The sequence below is a fragment of the Macrobrachium nipponense genome, chromosome 46, assembly GCF_015104395.2.
Source record: "Macrobrachium nipponense isolate FS-2020 chromosome 46, ASM1510439v2, whole genome shotgun sequence".
Classification (NCBI taxonomy): domain Eukaryota; kingdom Metazoa; phylum Arthropoda; class Malacostraca; order Decapoda; family Palaemonidae; genus Macrobrachium; species Macrobrachium nipponense.
The window spans coordinates 32205066-32232030 of record NC_061106.1 but is presented as its reverse complement, the minus strand read 5'-3'; the positions used below and the strand labels follow the sequence as shown (position 1 = coordinate 32232030).

The following is a 26965-nucleotide window of genomic DNA, read 5'->3' as shown; positions in this document are numbered from 1 at the left end:
AGTATTTATAACAATCAAGAGATTCTTTCGGTCTGAAGAACTCACATAACACTAATTTGAAGCACCAGTTTTCCAATATGAATGACCATTCAACAAGAAAATAGGAAGTTTAAAGCTAAAATAAAAAGGTTATTATTAATGAGCCAAAAGTTTAAGCTTAGGAGTACTGATAATGAGAACAATAAGAGAGAGAAGGAAGGTTGGACATGGTCAAAGCAAAGGTCTAAAAGGTTTTGTTGAGCATGTAGAGAAAACCAGCCACAATTAATAATAAAACATTTAGAATTTGAAAAGTATAGCCTCTTTGATACCTACTGTATTTTCATATTTGAATAAAAATACTGATCACTCGCATACATAAAGTACAGTCTAATTTTACATACAAAAAGATGTTATAGTATTTAAGTTGAGAACAAAATTTAGTCTAGAACCATGTTTACCAATTAATTTTTATGAATCAGAAATTCCTTAAAAGAAAACATTCACTATCTGATGCAGGATAAGTTATTATTGAAGTATGCAAGTTCACTAATTTCACTTATATCTGTGAACTACCATGTTCAGGAAAATACTTTAATTCCAACAACAAATAAATATGAACAAGGAGATGCAAAATGCATTTATTAATACAAAATAGACTTGAATGCAGTTATAACCATCAAGAAACAACCAAGTTCAAACGAATACTGGTTAGAAAAAGGATTCAAATGACCAAATTCCTACCAACCTGGTTATAAAGGGCTTTCAGCTGGTCAAGCTGCTGAGTAAGACCATCTGGATCAGTAGACTGCCCATCTTTAACTATTTTACGACCTGTAGCTATAACATTTTCTACCTCAGCTTTTATTTCACTTAGTAATTGGTATATACTCTGAAAAACAAACAACACAAGCATTAAGCAAAAAATGTGCAAGCATGCTGAAAAGCAAAAAAGACAAAACTAAATAAAAAATCACCAAAGCCTAAGAATTAGATGGCAGCATGCAAGAAAAATCATAAGCACACCATGCCAAATTTTAATTTTTGCAAATATCACCACATGCTGATTATTAACAATAATGGGACAGCTACATTCAACAATAACCAGTTTCACAATTCTTGACTGAATACATTTTTACATCAATTTTTCCCCACAAAAGATTAGACAGGAGGTGAGTTCTCTCCATTCTTTTCTGCCCTGTGCTTTCTTGCCTTACCTCTCATCAGGCCTAGATTTTCATTTATTCCCCTTCAACATAATTTCCTGGCCCTTCCAAAAAGTCTTCGCAATACATGTGTAAAGATTTCCTAAATGCAGCTACAGTAATTTTTTAACATTTTTTCTTCCCCTTAGACTATGATGTGTATTATGATTCTGAAATACTCAAAACTGTTTCATTGTATTACTTGATATCCTGCAAGCCTTTAATATGTGATGCTTATATAATAAAATTTTTAAAAACTATTATGCACTAATATTCAAGAAAAGTTATTGACACAGTTTCCAATACTATATTAAAAAGTTCACATTAGAGAAAAAGTAGTGATGATACATTTAACATTTAGAATGTTACAAAGTAATGTATGTACTAGTACTGTATACATATCTACTTATGTGGTGGCTTACATTACTATTTGGCAAGATGCATTATCTAAAATTATTCTCCAAATACATATTTCAATGTAACTACTTTCTTTAAGAAACTAACTGCATATTGTGAAAGAAAAAATGGTTTTGGAACTCAAAAATACCTCTACTTGGGCTTTTGTGCAACTTATGAAAAATTTACTTCTAAGAGCCTCACCCATTTACAACGAAACAATTAAAAAATGTATCATTACGTAAATTAAAATGCATCGAGTAAATGTGATATATTTGCTAAAGTTGAGCAAAAGTTTCCTAATGCCAAGTTTCAAACAGCAAATGATTGAGAGAGAACAAGGAAGCAGCAGCATAAATATTTCCTTACACTAGCAGGTAGAGCTGTACATAACAATGGAGCCTAACAGGAAAAACATAGATATCATGCCAGTAATCCTTAACATTTACATAAAGTATGAGGTCTCAGATGCTGTATTCACAAAAATAAGCTTGCAACCTCTTCATAATTACTAAAACATTTGTCATCACTGACAAACATTCTAAAAATAAACATAAAAACCATTTAATTTATATTTCTTTTATAACACAAACGAATGTGTAAAATTGGTCATATCCATGTACGTTTTCCTTCAGTCTGTGATTAGTCTTCTAAACATTGCACATAAATTATTCATGGAGTATGAGGGCATAAAAACATGCAAAGGATAGCAATAAAATAAATTCATCATGTAATGTAGCAACAAGAGAGTATACAGGTAATTAATCACTATCTGGCATCACTGTGACCATCAGAGTGCTGGATGAGTGATTTTGCTGGATCACAAAATGGTTAGGTCAGAATATACTTAACTGCCACTCAGGTGGCAATGAAATACATGAAATAAAGCCTATTATAACCCATATATAGTGTGAGTTCCAGTTTCGCTAGTAATGCTATGCTTATGAAACAGCCAGCTTTTCTCTTTCATCAGCCATTGACCCACAACCCCTCAGATGCTTCTGAAAACATTTTATGCACAGCTATTTGTTCACAAGAAACTCTTTCTTAATTTAAAAAAGTTACTGCAATTTGCTACAGATTTTGGTGCATTTCAACAAGCAACAACTAAGTTTCTTATATTTCCCATATTTTACTTCAGTTCTCACCGTTTACCATTAAATATCAAGAATAAGCTGTATGCATATCTCTCTCACTTATGCTATATAGGTTCCTTATTGGACGAGTGGGTTGCGTACTTGCCTATCAATCTGGTAGCCAACGTTTGCTCTCCACTGCCACCAATACGGAACCAGAGGAATTTATTTCTGGTGATTAGAAAATAATTTCTCGATATAATGTGGGTGGTTCGGATCCCACAATAAGCTGTAGGTCTCATTGCTAAGTAACCAATTGGTTCCTAGCAAAGTAAATAAAAATCTAAATCCTTTAGGCCAGACCTAGGAGAGTTGTTAATCAGCTCAGTGGTCTGGTTAAACTAAGATATAGTATACACTTATTTTGTAAATTGGCTGGAAATCAAAAGAAAATGTTTTCAAAATTTATAGTATGTGTTAACAATTTTGCTTGCATTTTAACAATGAACAACTTGAAGTTTTTTTTTAAATTCTAATGTTTTATGTTGGCTGAAATACCAAATTTGTAACTAATTTGTATTTTTCATAACTAACAAACCTGAGGTCTTAACATTAGGATTTACTAGCGCCAAGCTGGAAACCGGTAGAATTAAAATTACACTTGTGAGATCCAGGGACTAATGGCATCTAAACCAGGTCACGGGGCATGTATACCCAGAATGCCCACGGCTACCTGTGACCCATCAGTTATATTTCTAACCCAGTTTAGACTGCTAGAGGGGTGGTTCGAGGTGGGCCTTTAACTGTTAAGACCTCAGGTTTGTTAGTTATGAAAAATACAAATTAGTTACAAATTTGGTATTTGTTCATACACGAAACAAACCTTCGGTCTTAACATTAGGATAGACTTACTATTGGAGGGAGGTAAGTCTCTACAACTGACTGGGAGTTTGCCACCTTATCCATTTCCGAATATATAGGGAAATTCTAAGAGAATGGACAATGAACCTAGGACCAAAGATATAAGCGGATCTATTGGTTTCCTCCCACTGGGTGTAGATACCATCCTACTGTTTACTCTTGTCCCTTGCGACTGGATCCACCTTCACCCCTCTTTTCCTTATTATCCAGAGGGGTGTGTTGCTACTGAAAAGTATATCATCAGCTAAGATAGCTTCACAGTATGGCTGACCATCTCACCTGCATCTAGTCCGTTCCAGCACATGACGGTACTCTCCTTCATATTGCCCGTAGTTAAAGGAGTAGGAAGAAAGTAGTAAAGAAAAAAGACCAGTCATCCCATTCATTCTACTTTCATACCTTCATCTCAAGACTAGACGCAAACTGACCCGCCAGGGGCACTGGATGAACTATATCACTTGTTGGGCCGCCACCACTGGACCCAAGGAAAAGGTGTCCAAGGATCTATGGGCAACATCTTTCAAATAAAATGAGGTGAAAGTTGTTTGGCGCTTCCACACACCAGCTTTCAGAATTTTATCCACAGACATGTTCTTCTTAAATGCCAGGGAAGCACTCACACCCCTGATGTCATGAGCTCTAGCTCCCACCTGGCTATCTGACCCTCTGTCTTCTGCAGTATAAGCATCTCTGATCGTCTCCCTTAGCCAAAATGATATTGTATTCTTGGACACTTCCTTCTTGTTCCGTCCTGTACTTACGAACAACCTCTGGCACCCCGGCCTGAGGGGGCCTGTTCCTCTTTAATACTCCCTTAGTGCCCTGACGGGGCACAGGAGCATCTCAGCTTTATCGTTGTCTACAAAGTCTGCCAAGGAAGGTATGGTAAAGGAGTCGAATCTGCCGTCTACTATTGTTGGATTTTGGGTCTTTGCCACGAATTCTGGACAAACTCACACACCATTGATCTCCAACCTCTCGAGGTGCTTATGAGATATGAGAGGCCATGTAGCTCCCCCACCCTTTTGGTTGAAGCCAGGGCCAATAAGAAGACTGTCTTCAGGGTCAGGCTCCTATCCGTGGACTGCCTTAGTGGTTCGTAGGGGGTTTTGTCAGACTACTCAGTACCTTGGTCAGATCCCAATCTGGGGCTTTTAGCTCCTTTGGTGGCATGACTGTTCAAAGCTCCTCATCAGCATGGCCAACTCCCATGAAGACGATATGTCCACTCCTTTTCATTCGTAAGACTGAGGCTAGAGCAGCCCTGTACCCCTTCACTGCAGATACAGACATATGTTTTTCTGTTCTGAGATATATCAGAAAGTCTGCTAACTGCTGAATAGTGGTACCGAGTGGAGACACGTTCCCTCTACGACACCAATCACAGTATGCTGACCACTTTCCTTGGTATACTGTCGCAGATGATTTTCTGATATTACCTGCCATCTGAGTTGCTGCTTTCTGCGAAAACCCTCGCTCTCGGAGGAGATACTTGACAGTCTCCACCCGTGAAGCGATAGGGACTTCACCGACTGGTGGTACCTCTCCACGTGAGGCTGACACAGAAGGTTGCTCCATGGAGGTAACTCTCTTGGCACATCTACTAGGAGTTCCAGTAGGTCTGGAAACCACTCTGCTTTCGGCCATAACGGGGCTACCAGGGTCATCTTGAGGTTCTGAGACCGCATTACCCTGTTCAGAACCTGACGGATTAGACAAAAGTGGAGGAAATGCGTACACGTCCAGATTGTCCCAGGGGTGTTGTAGCGCATCTTCTGCTACTGCCTCTGCATCCGGGACTACTGAACAATACACTTCCAACTTTTTGTTGTACCTGGTTGCGAATAGGTCTATGATCGGTCCTTCCCACAACATGAGCATCCTGTCCACTACCTGTTGGTGTAGGGACCACTCCGTTCCCAGAATCTGATCCCTGCGGCTCAACTTGTCTTTCCCGGAATATACCTGGCCTTGATGTCTACCAGGTTCTCTATAGCCCACTGGTGAAGTTGAACTGTCATCACATGTAACTGCCGAGAAACTAGGCCTCCTTGCTTGTTTATATAAGCTACTACTGTGGTGTTGTCTGACATCAATACCACTGAGTGTCCCTTTACTCTCTCCCTGAATTCTTGTAGAGCCAGGAAAGCTACTTTCAACTCCAGCACGTTTATATGGAGTTCTCTGTCCTTGCAACTCCATTTTGCTGACACCATCAACTCCTCCATATGGGCTCCCCAGCCTTCTAGTGACGCATCCGAGAACAGCAAGAGGTCTGGGGAGGATTGTTGAAGGGGGACACCCACTGTCAGATTGTCGTCGTCCACCCACCACAGCAAGTCTTTCCTCACTTCTGCCGACAAGGGAATTTGCTCGTACGGGTGATCTACTGTTGGTGACCAAAACTCCTTCATCCTCCATTGTAGGGACCGAAGGTGTAGCCTTCCTTGTGGTACTAGCTTCTCCAGGGAGGTTATTGGATTCCAGCACCACCTGCCACTGTCTTGCTGGCTGTGTCTGCTTTCCCAGAAAGGCATTCACACTTGTTTGCATTTCTCTACTCTTTGGTCTGTCGGGAATACTTTGGCTTGTGTTGTGTCTATCACCATTCCCAGATATTCCAAACGTTGACTTGGATCCAGCTGCGACTTCTGCTGATTCACCACAATACCTAGGCTGTGACAAAGCTGCAGGAGGGCCGCCCTGTCCCTGAGTAATTTCTCCCTGGACTTTGCTATCACCAGCCAATCGTCCAGATATCTTATTAGCCTGATCCCCTGAGCATGCGCCCACGCCGACACGAGGGTGAACACTCTTGTAAAAACTTGAGGAGACGTTGTCAATCCGAATCACAGGACCTTGAATTCGAAAGCTTTCCCTGCAAGACTGAACGCGGAGAAATTTCCTTGAAGACTGATGGACTGGTATCTGAAAGTATGCGTCCTGTAGATCGACTGTCAGCATAAAGTCTCCGATTCTGACTGCTTGTAGAACCGTTTTCGGAGTTTCCATCTTGAAACTGGTTTTCCTTATAAACAGATTCAGCGTTGACAGGTCTATTACTGTCCTCCACTCCCCGTTGGCTTTGGGTACCAGGAAAATCCTGCTGTAGAAGCCTTTTGTCGGACTGCATACTTGTTGCACAGCTCCTTTTTCCATCATCTTCTTCACTTCGTCCTGCAGAATAGTGGCCTTCTGAGATTTGTGGGCATAAGTGACGTGGGGTAATGGTTGATCTGTCAGGGGCGGGTTACCTCGAACGGAATCAAATACCCGATCCTGAGAACATCCACCACCCACTGCTCTGCCCCTAGTTCCTGCCACACCTTCCAGTGATTTGCCAGGCAACCCCCCACTGGTGTGGCCGAGTGATGGGAGGCGCCCATCCTATCTCTTGAGCCTCTCCCTCTTCCCCTATTGCCCCTTCCTCTGTTGTTTCTATTGTGAAAGGGCCGATGAGTTATCCTCTTTGGGGAAGAGGGTCTTGTGACTCTATTAGGGATGCTATGTCTCACTGTCTTCTTTCGAGACATCTGCTGTTGTCTTCCCTCCAAAGGAGTAGTTTGACTGTTAGACGTTTTCCTAACTGCCTGTTGCACCAACCTATCGTTAGTGTCCATCCTTCTTCTATCTATCGCCTCTTCCAGTATGACCTCTGGCAACAGTAGTTGCGATTCCAAGATATCCCCATTCCTCATTGCTAACAGGGAATCCAAATCCACATTGCGGCTTAGTCTAGCCAATGCTGCATCTCTCCTCATTAGCAGGATATTTGCCCAAACATTGGCACTTACGTTTGTCAGGTACGCAATCGCCTTGGAACCCTTGACTGTAGTAATCTAATGAACAATGGTTCATCACTACTTTCCTTGTTGCTTCCGAGGATGCAATTTTCGCCACTGCTGTTGACCAAAGGTCTAACCAAGAAGCAGCCTGAAAGACAGAAGAAGCTGTTGCTTCTAACGTAGCAGCCTCTTGGTACGTCATCGAAGGGCACTCCATTTTAACCTGATCCAAGGTTAATCCAGGCCTTAACCTTACAACATTAGGGTTCATTTGTCTAGACAGCAAAGGGACTTTCGGTGTCGTATAATATTTCCTTTGCTTTATCATTGGAGGGGGAATAAATTTAAATGATCTATTAGATCTTAAGGAATTATCCCTCCCTGCAATCTTTGCGTTTACGTGTTGCAAGACCGATTCCGCATGACTCGAACAAGGCAATTCATACGACACCTTGGTATCCCTCTTAGTTTCCAAAACGCCATGTCAATTCCAGGAGGAAGCATACTGGCCGGTGTTTCTGTCTTCTCCGAAAGGCTATTGAATTGACGAATCAAATCAATAACCTCTGCATACGAGGCCAGAAACTCTTGGTTTTCTCCTTCCTCCGGCTCTAGTGTACCACTCTCCGTCACGAGGGATGTTGTCTCGCCTCTATCTTCTGACAGACGGCCCGGAATTCCACGGCCGCCTGCCCCTACGGCCGCGGTCTCTTTGATCTTTGCTGGCCGCTGTTGGCTCGATCCCGGATAGTCAGCAGGGGGAACGAGAACGTCTCACTCTTTCTCTGCTCACGGATCTAGAGCGAGAATCTCGTCTAGATCTCCAAGATGAAGGCTCCCTTAAGACAGAGGTAAGTTCGTCTCTATTAGCATTGGCATCGTTTTCGAGCGTCGGCGAGCCCGGCCTCGACCTTCTATCCAGACGGACACTGCCTTCCAAGAACGTATCCGCCGAGGTTGCCAACTCTCTATTTTTCGTACTTTTAATAGGAGCCTTATCGTCCTTCGTACGTATTTTGAACGGCCTTACGGGCGAAACTGGGACCTGCATTCCATCCTCTGCTGCACCTTTCGCCGCCAACGTCGATTTTACCAGAGGTATCGCAGTTTTTGCGATCCGAACTGGCAACTCCGCCTCGGCCGCTAGCTCGCCGGCCGTCACCTCTCTCGCTTGTTCGGACTCTTGCGAACGGCTTCGTCTGCCAACCTTGTGCTTAATAGCCACTGATTTTCCGACCTTCTTGCTGACTTGGAAATGACAGTCTTGGTCCGAAGAAGAGGAAGAATTGATTCTTCTCCTCTTGGCCCGAGGATCCGCCAGGAACTCCCGAATCCTCCTCCAACGCTTGACTGGCGCTCGCCGTGACGTTATCGGACTTAGCGATGACGCCGAACTAGAGGAAGAAGACGAAGAAGGCGAATCACACTTGGAGAAAGAAAAGGAATGAAAAATAAAAAATGAAATGGATAAAGAACGGGCAAACTGAAAAACCGGCTTTAAATGAGATAGACAGTAACACGTCTTATCTTAAAGGCGGTAGGAAAATAACTGATGGGACACAGGTAGCCGTGGGCATTCTGGGTATACATGCCCCGTGACCTGGTATAGATGCCATTAGTCCCTGGATCTCACAAGTGTAATTTTAATTCTACCGGTTTCCAGCTTGGCGCTAGTAAATCCTAATGTTAAGACCGAAGGTTTGTTTCGTGTATGAACAACTAACTGTTTACCATTACATACCATGAATCTATGTGTATTCAAACCTCTCTCTCTCCTCTCTCTCTCTCTCGTCGGCCTCTCCTCTCTCCTCTCCTCTCTCTCTCTCGTCTCTCTCTCTCTCTCTCTCTCTCTCATTCATATTGGGGGACACATTTTTTTTAATTTAGCTAGAAGACAGAAGGAAATGCTTCTAAAAGTTTCTCATGGAAGAACTACTGCTGAGCTTTTTCTAGAAGTTCCAATGTTATCTTTAACAGTCAATGTACAGTGCTTGTGCTTTACACAAGAAAGCAATTCCTTTGTTAACCGGAATCATGGCTGGGACTAAAAGGGGGTTGGTTAATAATAAATGAAGAAATACAAGTGGGAATGGTTTGCTTGTGCTTACAATAACATGTAAAGTGTTTGTAAAATAATAATGCCAACAGTGTTTGTGCAGCAAGTAGTACCACCAAACAGTATGGTGCAGGTTGGTGAGACACCTTTGGAAATTTAAAAATACACTAGCTGAAAATAGTGGTGAACTAGTGATGGATCCAGATTAGTGATCAAATACCTGTACAGGGATTTGCATATCATTTACAAGATTTCAATGGCAACACATACAAACCAATGAAAAAGGTATATTTGCTAACACAAGCAGTAATGATAATATATTTACCTCTTGCTTATGCTTTGCAATTTAATGACTGAAAAAGGTTCATGAGTGTAGCATATAATAAATAGTTAACATGCTATACAAAAATGTAATCACTTTATACATATACATAACAATACAAGCTAGCAACTAAAGTGAAAATTCTACTAGTTTTGAATACTATGATATAACAAAATATTGTAAATTATTTAGGTATGTACAATATATCTCTAACCTACATTACAAAAACATCTTCACTTCAGAGAAAACTTTTGAAAGAAAATTGTGAAAACAAAACTCCATGTAAACAGGAATTTGCTGTGAAAAAGCATGCAAAAATAAAACTGTACTGTAATTACTCTAGAAATACTAACAAAACAATGAAAATTTTTAACTATAAACATAAATACTGTAAGGCTAATCTATGGTTGAAAAATGTATATGTGCCATACCATGCACTGATTTAGCTGTTCCTGTATTACATCTGGGTTTCCTGATCCAACAGAGGTGAGGTGCACTTTTTCATGAATGTCTTTCAACTGTTTGGAAACATTTTCTAAGCGTTCATCAAAGTCACTTGGTTTCTGTACCAAGCGTAGCTTCATTTCAATCTCCTCATACTTTTTCTGAAAATTAATTGTACATTATGTAAGAACAATTAGGGAATTTCATCTATATAAGATACAATACTGTACACAAACTTTTACACATGTTAACTCTTTATTTTGCTTTTAAAAACTATCTGATCTGATCCATAACATTAAAATCATATATACTAGTGTGAAAAAAATTTTTATCATATGAAATTCATGGGTCTGTGTAATGCATTCCATGTTATTTCATCAGATTTTTTTTATAACAGATACGCTACTGCCTTATTTGGACTAATGCTTTCTCTGGCAGTGATCAACCATATACAAACCTAAAAATAAATTATTTTGTTATTAATGAGCATACGAATGCCCCCAAGTGAGGTAGAGACATCACATGTCTCTTTGACTTGTTTTTTCAGTTATGTTCAGTAATGCTTATCTTTCTTGTCACTACTATTGCATTTTTCCAGGCTTGTATACCTGGTAGCCTGGTTAAATCTACTTAATAATATCAGTCTTCACTTTTCCACCTGTTTTAATATTATTATGCTTAATTGAGGGTTCCTGACTTTTATTATCATTCCAGTGAGTGTTGATTTTGTGATCAAAATTAATTTTTAATTATCAAGGAAGCTACGCATTACTTTACGACAGCCATACGTGTCCACATGGGCCTCCAAACACTCCAGAGAAAAAAGTTTTCCCAGCTCTAACAGGATCAGTATCAATCTAATTTTCGTAGAGCTTTCGATGAGCTTTTACCATTCATACAATAATTATCATACCTATATGATAAAACAGATTTGGTACAACATATGATACCAACTACAGTACTATAGATATGCTTTTTTGTATCATTATTCTGTGATTCATGACATGAAAAACACTGTACTGTAGAGGTAAAATAGCTTTAGTTGCATTATCCTGAATTGACAAAATTTCCTTCTCATACCATATCTTGGAAGTTTGCTTAATGTAATACATGTTCTAAACTCACATCTTAAACTGAATGACAATACGTACTGTACTCAACTGCAATGGGTTACTGAGTCTTCAACTTTTCATAAAGACAATTAGTTGGTTGGTCACCTTATCTGAGCATATGATGGATATTGTTTTATATTCTTACTTGCTTCATCTTTATATCTCTTGATGAATTTGGAATCTATCCCAAGTTGATGGGTTGTGCAAAATTCTCTCAAATTCCTTAAATGTACATAGTGCCTTGTTATATAAATATTTGTTGATACATGTTGTTAATTAATCGTATGTTTTCTATTCTCTAAGTTGTTTGTTTGTTTATGAATACCCATTCTTTGTACCAAAGACTGTATACCACTCAACTTATTTGGGGAGCATAATCTTTTTTTTACTATATGTATGTGAATGCCTCCTTTAAAAAGAAGTGCATGGCTTTTAAAAGCAATATTTTGCTCTGATAAAACTAACATTTACAAATATTTTAAAGATTATCCTCAGTAAGACAAAAAGTAATGCTGCAGCATCCAACAAAGCAGTAAATACTTTGACAAAAACAGTTACCATCTCTATTAAGAAAGCCACCAACAATATGCATGAAAACTACTTTGAATTACCACATCTTCATAATTAAGATTGAACAACATACAGAAAACAAATCTGAAGTTATTCTGCTTTTGACAGGATTATGTAAATATAAAATCCATCTGCGTACATCTTTATAGATTTACAAAATACACAATAGTACAGCAAGCAATATCTTACCAAGAGATGAGTCACTTGGTCCTCTAGTCTTACAGCTGCCTCAGTTTTACCTTGACTATGGTATACTTCGACTTGTTTCTGCATTTTCTTCAACACTTCTTGTTGGACTGCTAATTCAGACTGAACCTATTTGAGAAAAGAATACAACATAATTTATCATTTCCCATACTAACAGTAAAATACATAATATTCATAACCCTAATGAAAATTATTTTAAAAAAGGGATTTTGACGTAGGAAAATCTATTTCTGGGTGAGGAAGCCGTGTCGCCCAGTGAAATAGGTTCCTTCAGCACTATTTCTAAGGTAAGATATTGCTAAAATACAAGAGAACTGCTAAATTGGACCTACCAGAATATTCCAGCTCGCTCACCTTCATATAAAAGGTGTCAGTATAGATCTGGGGCGAGTGAAACTCACTACCACGGCACCCACTCCAATTAATTTTAATCTTGAACATCAGACCATCAAGTCCAAAATATAAATATTTTTTTCAAACTCATGGAAAAACCACTAAAAATGCTAATACGGTTTTTTAATAGTTTTATCCCAAAAGGTGCATTTAATCATAAAACTGATTAGAAAATTCAGTAATCTGTGGATATTTCTCATAGAAAAATATTGCAAATACGCGAATGTGCCTCGAATATTGGATATATTATAAGGTCAATAAAAAAATCAGCGAATATGTGAGTCCGCAAATCCGGAGTCAGCGAATAGAGGAGGTCAACTGTAGTTTTGTCACTTATTTAATGGTTTAAAACTTTCTTTCACTCTCACACCATTTAGTGCAAATAGTTCAGATATATAAATACTGAATATAAAAACATGAATATGAATACAATTTATAGATTGCTTATCTCCTTATCCCAGAAAAATTACCTTCATTTCCAAATACATAATGCTTTTTTCTACTAAGCTAGATATATTCTGAAGATAAGAACAGTTAGTTGAGAAGTGAATATTCAGAAACACTGCATTATAGGAAGGAGTCCAGGGCAAACCTTTCATATCCATTCAAGGGTTAAACCTGTTAAGAACCAATTAACATTTATGGGCTAAAAGAATCTCTCAAGATTTCCAGCCTTCAGTTCTTGAAAAAATAAAATCATGGTATTAAAACTTATTTAGAGTTACAAAACATAATTACCTGAACAGGATCCACTTGCAGAGTTGGATCAGCAATGGCTTGGGTAAGCAGCAGATCTGACTGAGCCAAATAATCTAAAACACTGATATATTCACGTTCCCAAGCCTGTGCTTCTTGAACACGACCCTCTAATCCAGACTGCTGTTCTGTTGCCTATTAACAAAAATAAAAAATAATAATTATGAGTCCAATAAACTTGAGCATAGATAATACTACAATGAAATTTCTTAAGAAATATTTTATATTGTAAACAAAAACCACTGCCATAACTGATCTGATTTTCTATTTAGTTAGGAGGTCACCTGAAGCAGAAAGAAATACTCCCCTGTTAGAAGGCATTGTCAAACCTCTGGTTCAGTTATGATGCATCAACACATCAATGTTGGCAATTTTCAACTCAAAAGTTTACCCTGTTGTTTTATTCTTTTACTTTTAATAAAATACCACAACAAAGCAAGTATATTCGGCTATAAAATGGTACCAGAATAGGCCTAAACCCAGAGTTTTTTATGGGGGGGTTGTTTTTTTCCAAAAGTGGATCTTTTCTTCTATAAATGTTATTGTATATATAGGTATATACAAGACGAAATACTTGCAAATGTTATTCTAGCTATACATATTAAGCAGAAAAATAGGGTATGTGGTCTATGCACTTCTACCTGATTAGATGTTACTCAAAGCACTGACTTTGGTTAAAAAAAAATATGGACTTCCAGGAATTTGGTGAGGGGGGGTGTTGTTTGACCGTCCCCCTTGGTACAGGCCTGCAGAATAAGTATCAGCAAGAGTAATAATCACGTACAGTTACATGTACAAAGTAAAATATAACTTATCAAAGCTCTGGCTAAGGGATAGACTAGACTTGGTATGTAAACAGCTATACAAGGTGAATGGGGCATTATGATATCTACATTTCAGCTGATGGACCCAGAAAAAACTAATTAATGATACTGTATGTACTTTTTTGAGCTACACTGAAAGAGTAAATATGGAAAATCTTGCAAACCACAGGATCATTCAAAGGCCACCAATTGCTGCATCTTGACTTCTTTTAAGACACTGGCAACCAAAAATAAGTGTGGAGAGGGCATGATGCCATAGATTCTGACCAAGGGAACATGATAAATACCAGGCTGCAGCATGAAATACTTTGCTAATTCTAGCTTTCTTTAAGTAAACTTAATTGTTTACTACAGCAATGGAATCCTTTACCTTCAAAAGATTTTAATATAAAGTAATAGATTTTTCAAAACTTTCATAAAATTATTTAATCTTATGTAACAGTGCTACTGTTCTATACTTCCATACTAAGGAAGAATTACCAACATATTTCACAGTCATACTAAACTTCCTGCTAATTAACACCAACACAATCTTTCACTTTTTCAATGTACTCTAACCATAATCCCATGCACGGTCTGCTGAGTGCATTGCTATATTGCAACTAAGGTAATATACTTGAAACAGTTTTTCTTTTCATTAATAAATTAGAATTACTTATATGTACAGTATGTTCTACACGAATATTTTAAACCAAAGATGTATTTCTAAACTACGCATTCCATAATCACAGTATCACAACAAAAATAATTCACTTACAAATACTTGATAGAAAAGACCTGTAAGCTTTGAAGGCATGTTGGAAGAAAAAATACATATGAAGTGAAACCCCAAAAAATATTTTAGACATGCATACATAATGGCTGCACTCAGAAAGAGTACTGTTCATAATCACTGTAACTTATGTAACTTATATACTAATGACCAATAACCAAGTATGAAAGACAATGTTTTGTTCTCAACAGAATTATTTTTCACTACACTCCTTTTAAGTAGAATTCTGATATATAACACTTCATATTCCACTATCTTTTCCAAAAGACGACAAAAAAATTCCCATGACTACAATATATACCCCTCGGTTTTTAAATTTAGAGATAATACCTACAATTACAAGTTTTTAGAGGAAAGGGTATTCTTAACACAGAACAGTGTTGCAACATAATGAACAATAAAATTCTTACAACAAAGTACCTTAAATCAAATTTTACCTGGGCATTGAGTGTCTCAAAACGTGTTGTAAGAGACTGAGTTATCTCCTGAACAGAATCTGCCATAACATTTTCACTCACAAGTGATTCTGCCAGTTTTCTGATTTGCTCTAATCTTTCCTCATTGTGACTGTGCAAAAATATTTCCAGTTCCTGAAAAAAATTAAAATGTATTAGAAACATTTTCATGTTTTATAAATAGACGTAGCTTACAGTTGCCCCTGAAATTTGCTGAGGTTAGGGGTACCAAACCAAGCAAATTTATGAATGGATGAATAATTCAAGATTTTATTTTCAAAATGGTAGTATAAGATGACCACCAATTTTTGGGGAGAGAATCTTAGGATTTAAAGGTTGTCTTATACGTGGAAATATACGGTAAATGTTTTGTTGTAAGATGATTTTTAAATATTACATACGTATATAGTGTTTTAGGATGATGCATAGTACATAGAGCATATCTAAAATACACAGGACGATGGGACTAACAAGGTAAGTACTATGTTTAAATCTGTGGTATGTAGCATTTTCCTGTTACATATTAAGTAAATTTTCATGAGTACTGTAAATAAATTTTCTACGATAAAAAAGATTTACTCATTTTGAAATATTATGGTACCATAATATATTAATGTAAGCGCAGCAAAATTTCAATAACATATAATATTTGTTTTTCTTAAAAGGTGCTTTACCCAAGCCAACTCTACACAGAGAATGAGGCTGTATACCCAGAACCAGTGATACTCGACACACTATTGGCTGTCATCTGCAAAGCAGCCAATCCAGGAGCATCATTAATTTTCCTTAGTGCTTACTGGCTGTACACTTTGGCCTGATTGGCTGAACCCTGAGTCCCATCTCGCGAAGATGAAATCATGGGTACACATCTCTACCCTCCAACTTCACTGCAAAGGAAGTAGTCCTACCGCCTATGGATCAGGGCGTGAGCCATGCCTTCAAGGCACTCTACACCCGGAACTCCCTCCAGTACCTTGTGAATGCAATGAACATTGACAATGAATTTACGCTGAAAGATAACTGGCATAAAATCATGATTGTCACATCTGTCTATCATTGACCGATCGTTGAGGGAAATGAAGAAGGAAAGCCTGAATGCGTGCTGGAACAACTTGTAGCCAGAATGTACGCATAATTATAAGGGCTTCTCACTGAAGAAATTCAACATTCGGCCATCGGTGAGGTGGTCCATTATTTAAAAATAATGGATTCTTATATGAATAGTTCATTAAAAAATAACACAAAGATGACACATAAATTAATATAGATTTAAAAACAAAAATATGATAAATAATACCATTATGAAACTTACATCCAAAGCCTCTGATATTTCTTCAGCATCAGCAGCAGATTTTGTAGATTTCTCAAGACCAGCTTGCAGCTGGTCAAGCCAGTCTTTTTCTTCTGCACAATATTCTGCCAAACACAAAAAACATTTAGATAACTAATCAGCTAATATATTCTTCCTCTTAAGCTAGCAAGAGAAGATTTATGTTTATACATTGCAACTTAAGATTCTCAAAAATTTAATAACTCAGTAACTATAGTTCAAATGGACATTTCACAAAATATGAAGCTTTGTTATATTTTTGTACATAATAGCATACTTACTTTTAAAATCTTCATACTGCTGAGCTGCAGTGGTAAGAGTTTTATACTTAGAGTCAACCTGTGATACTACTTCAGTCCACCGTCCATTCAACTGCGTAAACTGACGAGCTAATTCTTCATGAGTTGCAGCAGCATCTAACTGCAACATTTCATCACCTGAAATGTATATTTCATTTTGTCAGTCAAAGTTGAGTGATGGTGCAGTTACTAGTTAATTTATTCATATATAGAATGTGCGTACTGGCAATATTTTTTACCATATACAGTACAGTAATCAGGTAAAATAGCATTAGTAAATGTAATAGGGTTGTAATATCTTTCCCATGTCTTTGGGGAAGGCAAAAAAAATTAATTGGTACATCTTTTGTGCAACCTACCTTGCATGTAGGGGTTCATAAACTGGGCCAGGTTTTAATAAAAAAATTCTTGCTTTCTGAGTACTAACTCTGACATCAAACTACTCTGACATCAAACACCCAATGTCATTATTTAAAAGTCTACTGAATATTCAATAAGCTCTAGTTAGAGACTTACCAATGTTGTTAAGAGCCCGGAAATCTTCACTGTGTTTGCTAATTTCATCTCTCAATTGGCTAAATGTTTCTATTCCAGAATTTAGTTCTTCTTCCTTATCTGTGGTGAGACTTGAAGGAATTCTTTTCTCTACATCATCCAGCCACGTACTAAGTTTGTCTATGTCTTCATGAACCTGTAGGAAAGGACAATTAGATATTTACAAAAGGTATAGTCACGTCTCATGTGTAAATTAGGAGTAATGTCTCCAGGATTTCTGAATCCAGTTACAATCCACTGCTATACATAAGTACCCATTGTACTGCTCTACAGGCAAATCTTTCAGAACGATAGATTTCTTGCAATATGGTCCATTCAAATACTGCAATACTGTCTTCCTTCCTTGGTAGATCCTTAAGATCTACCAAGTTAGGGAACCTGGAAAATGCTTGCATGAAATAAAGCCATTGATGATTAATGAGTTTGTATAAAAAAATTATTTACATGAAAAATATTGTCATGTAAACTAACTGTGTACTATATATACTATTATGATCCAATGGAACTTAACCTTTAAGAATTCACTGTTTTCACATTTAAAATTCTAGAGCTTACCTTTTGACTCTTAGCTAATGCTTCTTTCAGGGACTTATTCTGGACACGTGCTTGTTCAGTGACAGTGTCCCATCGAGCCGTAAGCTCTTCCAGCTGGCTTTTCACCATGGTTTTAAGCTCTCCATTACCTTCCTCCAAAAGCTGCTTCCCAGTTGTTGAAATATTTCTAAAGTTGTTTTGTAGAGTTGCAATATCATCTTGAAGAGCCTATAAAAATTCAAATGTAAAATAATACAAACTTGAGAAGTAAATTTTGGAAATAATTCAAAAGCAATGATACCATGCAGAAGTCAACAAATCCCATAATTGCCTAGCTATCTGCTGAGCAAGCCATGTCAGCATATTAAGATACTCCACAAATATGGTGGCCTTATTCTGGAAAAAATAAAACTACCCCATTTCCCAAACTTCACAGTCCTTCCCTTCAAGAGTTACTGGAAGCTGCTTACCTACCAGCAACTAAATATTCCAGTAAAAGAACAGACATGGATATTTCAGCATATTAGGGATCTGGACCTCTCAAGTTAAGTTAAGTATATCTTAGTTTTACCAGACCACTGAGCTGATTAACAGTTCTCCTAGGGCTGGCCCAAAGGATTAGATATTTTTTTACGTGGCTAGGAACCAATTGGTAACCTAGCAATAGGACCTACAGCTTATTGTGGGATCTGAACCACACTATATCGAGAAATGAATTTCTATCACCAGAAATAAATTCCTCTGATTCCGCGTTGGCCGAGCCAGAATTCGAACTTTGGACCACCGGATTGGCAGCCGAGCGCGAAAACCACTAGTCCAGCGAGGAACTTGGACCTCCCAAAATTCATTTTATGGAATTACATCAATGGCCTTTGTCTAACTTGGTGTTTGAGTTCATATCTGATATTCCAAATTTATGTCTATTAAAAATATTTTGCTGCAAAATTGTTTTTATGGCTTGCAATTATGAGTCTATTAACCTTTGTACCACAAAAAACTATTATCATGGCTTTGCTGGCATGATTGCAGCCTTGTCCAAAACTGGTACATGCCATATATTTGAGAAACCTTGGTGACTTGCCTATGTTACTAGAATATTGCTTTAGCATTGAGAGATTTCCCCATCATAAAATAGAAACCCACAAAAGCTTTGAAAGTTGTAATAAAAAGTTTATCTTATGAGGGGAACAGCATTAAGGAACTTGTAAAAAGATCACAGCTCTAAAACTAAAAATTAGCTCTAAAAACTAAAAGGCACCCAGTACCCGGCAGCCTTTCGGTAGGTTTGTCAACTTACATTTGACTGCTCAAGCTGAGCCTCTAAAGTTTCTATATCACCTAAAGCTGCTTCTTCTGCTTGCAAAAAGATGTCAACTTCTGCTAGCCATGATTTCAACCCTGTTACTTCATCATTGTACTGCTTCTGTCGTTCTATCACTGCAGAATTCAAGACGTTGAGTATTATAGCAACTAAAGAATTATATAAATAAAGAAAACTACAATTCCTAATCAACATGGAAAATTGTTATGCTAAAGTCAACAAGAAATAACTTTTAAAGAAAAATGTGTAATGAAATATATATCAAAAGGTAAAAATCAATTAAATTTATTCCTCATTAGACAGTAAAAAAAAATGCTACTTACATTTCTCCATGGTTTTAATGCGAGATTTGAGATCACTAGTTGTAAGTTCCCACTGATTGTTGAGCTTTGAAACACTCTCTATCACTTCTGGATGGCTGTCTTTTGATACACTATTACAAGCATCATTAATATATGCCATGTTACCCTGTTCTGTATCCACCTTCTGGGAGAGATCCTAAACAAAATAAAAAACAAAAAGCATCAAGAACAATATATATGGCAATATATTATCTATTATTCAGATTTACTTGTAAGCAAGCTCCCAAAAAATAGACTCTTCACAATGGAAAAACAAAAAAAAAGCACAGAATTATATATGCATATTAGCTCTAATGCCAAACTTAACATCCCATTAAACAAACACTTTCTTGCATTACTACCTAATGAATAAAAAATTCTTTTATAACCAAAATTTCATGAACATTGCCTAAAATATCGAACTACGTTCAAAACTGTACCTTGAACTTTTCAAAAACATCTTGCATCTGAGGGAGTGGTGCAACTACACACTCAGAGGCTATAGCAGTTTCTAAACTACAGAGCCACTCTCTTGAAGCTTCTATTGCCTTCAGAAGAGACTCTGGTGGAACTGCTAGTGCCTTTGGAGTTACAGAAGCAGACTGAACTTCTTCTGCTTTCTGTGTTAATGTTTCCCTCCTCTCCAATAATCTGTTATCAAAAGTTATGGGATTATTTTTAAGTAACTCATGGAAACATTTCAACATTTAACATTTTTAAAGTATTTATACTTTTCCAAATTCAAACCTGGTGTGTCATCAAAATAACAATAATGACCAAATTACACTAAAACTGAAATTAAAAAAGAAACAGTTCATCAATTTTACTGTATATAAACACTAAACAACTTAGTAATGCAAATTATAAATCAGCATAACTCCTTTCCTACACAATTCATATCAGCCCAACATTTTTTCTTCTTACAGCAGTAACAGTCAGAGTATCTTTTAAAACAAATAACATGTACTGAAATAAATATCAATCATTACTTCTCAAAATAATCATCAAAGCCTTGATGATCAGATGCACACAACTTATTGAAAATAATGAGGCACTTAATTAAGTTGCCTTCTCTGTTAGTTGACTAGCTGAGATGAGTCAGGACCACAAGTAGAACACTCAATGAACCAATGGGAGAGAGGAAAGAACAAACACCAAGGAAAACAATTTCAGCATTTGTGATAGAGGATTCTTTAAATGTTTACGTATTCAGACAAATCCAAATTGTTTGAGAGATCTAATTTGATGAACTTTAAAATGATGGTGAAATCTGGGATGGATCAAAAATTCACAAAGCTAATAAATTAGTTTATCATGTGCCCAAAATTAGTGCTGATTGCTGCCATCACCAATTTAACTGTTAATGCAGCAAATTATCTTATAAGTCACTATACTAAAGAAAGCTGTGAACACAACATTTAGAAAATTAGCAACAATCTCAGATCTTTTTTGAATTACTATGTATTTTTTCTGAGTCCTTTTTATTGAGATATCTAAAATTTCACATTTTCCAGTTCCAAAATAAAATATCTTTATTTTAATGTTAAAACTCTCATTTCTTTGTTGAAAGTGAAAACATCAGTCTTGGTTCAGCTAGTCATAGGTATTTAGAAAAATTCCACATTACTATGTGACCTATTGTGGCTGCCAGAGCTATGGTAGTGTATCTACAGCACAATCAATAATAACAAAATGATCAACAATAATATGATCAACAGTAACAAAATGATTATGTAGTTGAATGAATCAAGCACAACAACATCCATTAAGGAAAAGCAAAATCACTTTCATGAATAAGAAGATTTGTATCACCAACTACAGAAACCTCCAAGCACATGTTTGATGATGGGTAAGGTTCCCATCACCAAGTAAAGACACTCCAAACACGTTTGATGGTGGTTCCCATCATCAACTAAAGACACCTCCAAACACATGTTTGATGTTGGGTGAAGTTCTTATTACCAAAAAAAGACACCTCCAAATACATGCTTGATGATGCGCAAGGTTCCCGCCACAAACTAAAGACACCTCTAAACACGTTTGATGATGGAATAATATCCTATAACAAAACTTGGAACAAAATTCAATTTAAAGCAACAAAGAATTGGAGAAATACAATAGTGACAGAACACTGAATGAAGAGGTATGAAGGATATCTTAACTTTGTGTGTTCACCTAGTATCAGACTAAGGAGAAACTTTCAGCAGGTATGAAAAATTAATCTCCCTACCAGGAACTGCTGCTCTATGCATTTCTACTCAGTAGTTTTATATTTGGAAGACAGTAGTAATAAGCTTGTAATGCCTACAAATTTTCAAGATAACCTGAATATGCATTTTGGGTTTTCTTGATAATTAATTCAGGCATGTGAATTACAAACCTGTTTCTATACTTTCTTTCTAATATAAAAAGATGAGGTTTAATGGTCAACCATAATTTTTCATCTTAGTTACAGATTTTCAAGATATCTTGAACAACGATGAAACCACACAATTTCCAAAATAATTCTTGAACTGCTGTCCAACTTTATTAATTTCTGTATTATCACTTATTTCTAAAAGGAAAGAAACATTTCCCAAGGAATCTGTATAAATGATCAAAACCATGGATTAGTATAGAGGCTGAACATAATACCAAACCTTTTCAACTCTGTATGATAAGACCATTTTATAAAAATGACAAATTATGCTCTACTTATAATATAAAACTAGCAGTATCTGAAGTAGTATTGTGCTAAGCAATTACCTACATTCACTCATTGAACAGCTGCAAAAAAATGACCTTTTCAGTCAAAACATACACTAAAATTAAAATCTATTTGTTCATATACGAAACAAACCTTCGGTCTTAACATTAGGATTTACTAGCGCCAAGCTGGAAACCGGTAGAATTAAAATTACACTTGTGAGATCCAGGGACTAATGGCATCTATACCAGGTCACGGGGCATGTATACCCAGAATGCCCACGGCTACCTGTGACCCACCAGTTATTTTCCTACCGCCTTTAAGATAAGACGTGTTACTGTCTATCTCATTTAAAGCCGGTTTTTCACTTTGCCCGTTCTTTATCCATTTCATTTTTGATTTTTCATTTCCTATTACCTTTTCTTTCTCCGAGTGTGATCAGTGTGAGGTAAGAGTGTATACGTGGTATGATGGAGAATTTTGCCTCAACATCGGGATCGTCTACCGTTTCGCAGAGGAGACAAAGGAAATGCCCAGTAGTCAGTGGCTTTCCATGTTCTAGGTTCCTAACTTCGGTGTCGACGGATCCTCATCCAACGTGTAGTAGGTGCAGGAAAAACGTATGTACGCTTACTAATCCATGTTCTGTTTGTCGCGGTTGGTATGTGGAACAGTGGAAGAAGTTCTATGGGAAAAGCCAATACAAAAGGAAGGTGGTGACGCCATCTTTGGATGACCAAACCTTACCGGCTTCTTTTGTATCGGCAATAAACCAGGCTGCTCCATATGTTTCTCCACCTGCTTTTGATTTGTCTCATACCCCTTCGGTTTCTCCTAGCGGTTCAGTATCGGAAACGTCAGGAGGGGCCTTGGGTAATCTTATGAATAATATGCACTCTCCTTTGTTCCCAGCAAGTAGAGGGGGAGATCCGCCATCTTTGTTCCAGGCTCCCGCTTCTCAAGCGCATAGGTTAGATGGTACGTGGTCAGCGCTAGGCCTACCAGGCGTACCAACCTTGGATGGTTTGCTTGCGCATTATATGACGTCACGGTTCCAGCAGGGTCCGGCAGTGCTGAATGTTCCTCATCCCCCGGGCTTGCAATTTATGGGAATTAATGCCGCGGCTTCACCATCACACTCAGTGTTTAGTACAGCGATGCAGAACGTGGGAGGTAGTTTGGCAGCAAACGTGCGGTTGCCAGCAGAAACCTCTCAGTCTCTCCCTACGAGAGGGATGACGTCACAACATACGTCACAGACCGATATGGCAGGCGTGATGACGTCACAGACCGATTCTCGGCCTATTTCGCTGCACCCAGACGCTAATACGCCTTCTGACCCGTCAATGCAAACTGTAATGCAGAAATTACAGGATATAGAGAAGAGAATGAATAAGAGAGACAAAAAGAAAAAGTGTGATTCGCCTTCTTCGTCTTCTTCCTCTAGTTCGGCGTCATCGCTAAGTCCGATAACGTCACGGCGAGCGCCAGTCAAGCGTTGGAGGAGGATTCGGGAGTTCCTGGCGGATCCTCGGGCTAAGAGGAGAAGAATCAATTCTTCCTCATCTTCGGACCAAGACTGTCATATCCAAGTCAGCAGGAAGGTCGGGAAGTCAGTGGCTATTAAGCACAAGGTTAGCAGACGAAGCCGTTCGCAAGAATCCGAACAAGCGAGAGAGGTGACGGCCGGCGGACTAGCGGCCGATGCGGAGTTGCCAGTTCGGATCGCAAAAACTACGGTACCTCTGGTAAAATCGACGTTGGCGGCAAAAGGTGCAGCAGAGGATGGAATGCAGGTCCCAGTTTCGCCCGTAAGGCCGTTCAAAATACGTACGAAGGACGATAAGGTCCTATATTAGTACGAAAAATAGAGAGTTGGCAACCTCGGCGGATACGTTCGTGGAAGGCAGTGTCCGTCTGGATAGAAGGTCGAGGCCGGGCTCGCCGACGCTCGAAAACGATGCCAATACTAATAGAGATGAACTTATATCTGTCTTAAGGGAGCCTTCATCTTGGAGATCTAGACGAGATTCTCGCTCTAGATCCGTGAGCAGAGAAAGAGTGAGGCGTTCTCGTTCCCCTGCTGACTATCCGGGATCGAGCCAACAGCGGCCAGCAAAGATCAAAGAGACCGCGGCCGTAGGGGCAGGCGGCCGTGGAATTCCGGGCCGTCTGTCAGAAGATAGGGGCGAGACAACAACCCTTGTGACGGAGAATGGTACACTAGAGCCGGAGGAAGGAGAAAACCAAGAGTTTCTGGCCTCGTATGCAGAGGTGATTGATTTGATTCGTCAATTCAATAACCTTTCGGAGAAGACAGAAACACCGGCCAGTATGCTTCTGCCTGGAATTGACATGGCATTTGGATTAAAGAGGGATACCAAGGTGTTGTATGAATTGCCTTGTTCGAGTCATGCGGAATCGGTCTTGCAACACGTAAACGCAAAGATTGCAGGGAGGGATAATTCCTTAAGATCTAATAGATCATTTAAATTTATTCCCCTCCAATGATAAAGCAAAGGAAATATTTATACGACACCGAAGGTCCCTTTGCTGTCTAGACAAATGAACCCTAATGTTGTAAGATTAAGGCCTGGATTAACCTTGGATCAGGTTAAAATGGAGTGCCCTTCAATGACGTACCAAGAGGCTGCTACGTTAGAAGCAACAGCTTCTTCTGTCTTTCAGGCTGCTTCTTGGTTAGACCTTTGGTCAACAGCAGTGGCGAAGATTGCATCCTCGGAAGCAACAAGAAAAGTAGTGGATGAACCATTGTTCATTAGATTACTACAGTCAGGTTCCAAGGCGATTGCGTACCTGACAAACGTAAGTGCCAATGTTTGGGCAAATATCCTGCTAATGAGGAGAGATGCAGCGTTGGCTAGACTAAGCCGCAATGTGGATTTGGATTCCCTGTTAGCAATGAGGAATGGGGATATCTTGGAATCGCAACTGCTGTTGCCAGAGGTCATACTGGAAGAGGCGATAGATAGAAGAAGGATGGACACTAACGATAGGTTGGTGCAACAGGCAGTTAGGAAAACGTCTAACAGTCAAACTACTCCTTTGGAGGGATGACAACAGCAGATGTCTCGAAAGAAGACAGTGAGACATAACATCCCTAATAGAGTCACAAGACCCTCTTCCCCAAAGAGGCTAACTCATCGGCCCTTTCACAATAGAAACAACAGAGGAAGGGGCAATAGGGGAAGAGGGAGAGGCTCAAGAAGATAGGATGGGCGCCTCCCATCACTCGGCCACACCAGTGGGGGGTTGCCTGGCAAATCACTGGAAGGTGTGGCAGGAACTAGGGGCAGAGCAGTGGTGGTGGATGTTCTCAGGATCGGGTATTTGATCCCGTTCGAGGTAACCCCACCCCTGACAGATCAACCATTACCCCACGTCACTTATGCCCACAAATCTCAGAAGGCCACTATCCTTCAGGACGAAGTGAAGAAGATGATGGAAAAAGGAGCTGTGCAACAAGTATGCAGTCCGGCAAAAGGCTTCTACAGCAGGATTTTCCTGGTACCCAAAGCCAACGGGGAGTGGAGGACAGTAATAGACCTGTCAACGCTGAATCTGTTTATAAGGAAAACCAGTTTCAAGATGGAAACTCCGAAAACGGTTCTACAAGCAGTCAGAATCGGAGACTTTATGCTGACAGTCCGATCTAAAGGACGCATACTTTTAGATACCAGTCCATCAGTCTTCAAGGAAATTTCTCCGCTTCAGTCTTGCAGGGAAAGCTTTCGAATTCAAGGTCCTGTGATTCGGATTGACAACGTCTCCTCAAGTTTTTACAAGAGTGTTCACCCTCGTGTCGGCGTGGGCGCATGCTCAGGGGATCAGGCTAATAAGATATCTGGACGATTGGCTGGTGATAGCAAAGTCCAGGGAGAAATTACTCAGGGACAGGGCGGCCCTCCTGCAGCTTTGTCACAGCCTAGGTATTGTGGTAAATCAGGAGGAGTCGCAGTTGGATCCAAGTCAACCGTTTGGAATATCTGGGAATGGTGATAGACACAACACAAGCCAAAGTATTCCCGACAGACCAAAGATAGAAAATGCAAACAAGTGGTGAATGCCTTTCTGGGAAAACAGACACAGCCAGCAAGACAGTGGCAGGTGGTGCTGGGAATCCTAACCTCCCTGGAGAAGCTAGTACCACAAGGAAGGCTACACCTTCGGTCCCTACAATGGAGGATGAAGGAGTTTTGGTCACCAATGGTAGATCACCCGTACGAGCAAATTCCCTTGTCGGCAGAAGTGAGGAAAGACTTGCTGTGGTGGGTGAACGACGACAATCTGACAGTGGGGGTCCCCCTTCAACAATCCTCTCCAGACCTCTTGCTGTTCTCGGATGCGTCACTAGAAGGCTGGGGAGCCCATATGGAGGAGTTGATGGTGTCAGCAAAATGGAGTTGCAAGGACAGAGAACTCCATATAAACGTGCTGGAGTTGAAAGCAGCTTTTCTAGCTCTACAGGAATTCAGGGAGAGAGTAAAGGGACACTCAGTGGTATTGATGTCAGACAACACCACAGTAGTAGCTTATATAAACAAGCAAGGAGGCCTAGTTTCTCGGCAGTTACATGTGATGACAGTTCAACTTCACCAGTGGGCT

General features: G+C 38.9%; 1 protein-coding gene across 14 annotated transcripts in view; it reads right to left on the bottom strand.

Moving 5' to 3' along the window:
* LOC135214883 (dystrophin-like) overlaps positions 1-26965 on the bottom strand; it is a 1767410-nt gene that overhangs the window by 1510814 nt on the left and 229631 nt on the right. For 13 of the 14 annotated variants that reach the window (XM_064249322.1, XM_064249323.1, XM_064249325.1 and 10 more), the window contains 12 exons: positions 20094-20304; positions 19636-19810; positions 19289-19428; positions 18013-18219; positions 17419-17593; positions 16885-17040; positions 16586-16689; positions 15256-15408; positions 13205-13357; positions 12056-12181; positions 10172-10345; positions 728-871 (listed from right to left, as the gene is read on the bottom strand). In XM_064249322.1, the coding sequence (XP_064105392.1) occupies positions 728-871; positions 10172-10345; positions 12056-12181; positions 13205-13357; positions 15256-15408; positions 16586-16689; positions 16885-17040; positions 17419-17593; positions 18013-18219; positions 19289-19428; positions 19636-19810; positions 20094-20304 (1918 nt within the window). The remainder of the gene's footprint in view (positions 1-727; positions 872-10171; positions 10346-12055; positions 12182-13204; positions 13358-15255; positions 15409-16585; positions 16690-16884; positions 17041-17418; positions 17594-18012; positions 18220-19288; positions 19429-19635; positions 19811-20093; positions 20305-26965) is intronic. The other variant, XM_064249320.1, reaches the window with a different exon arrangement.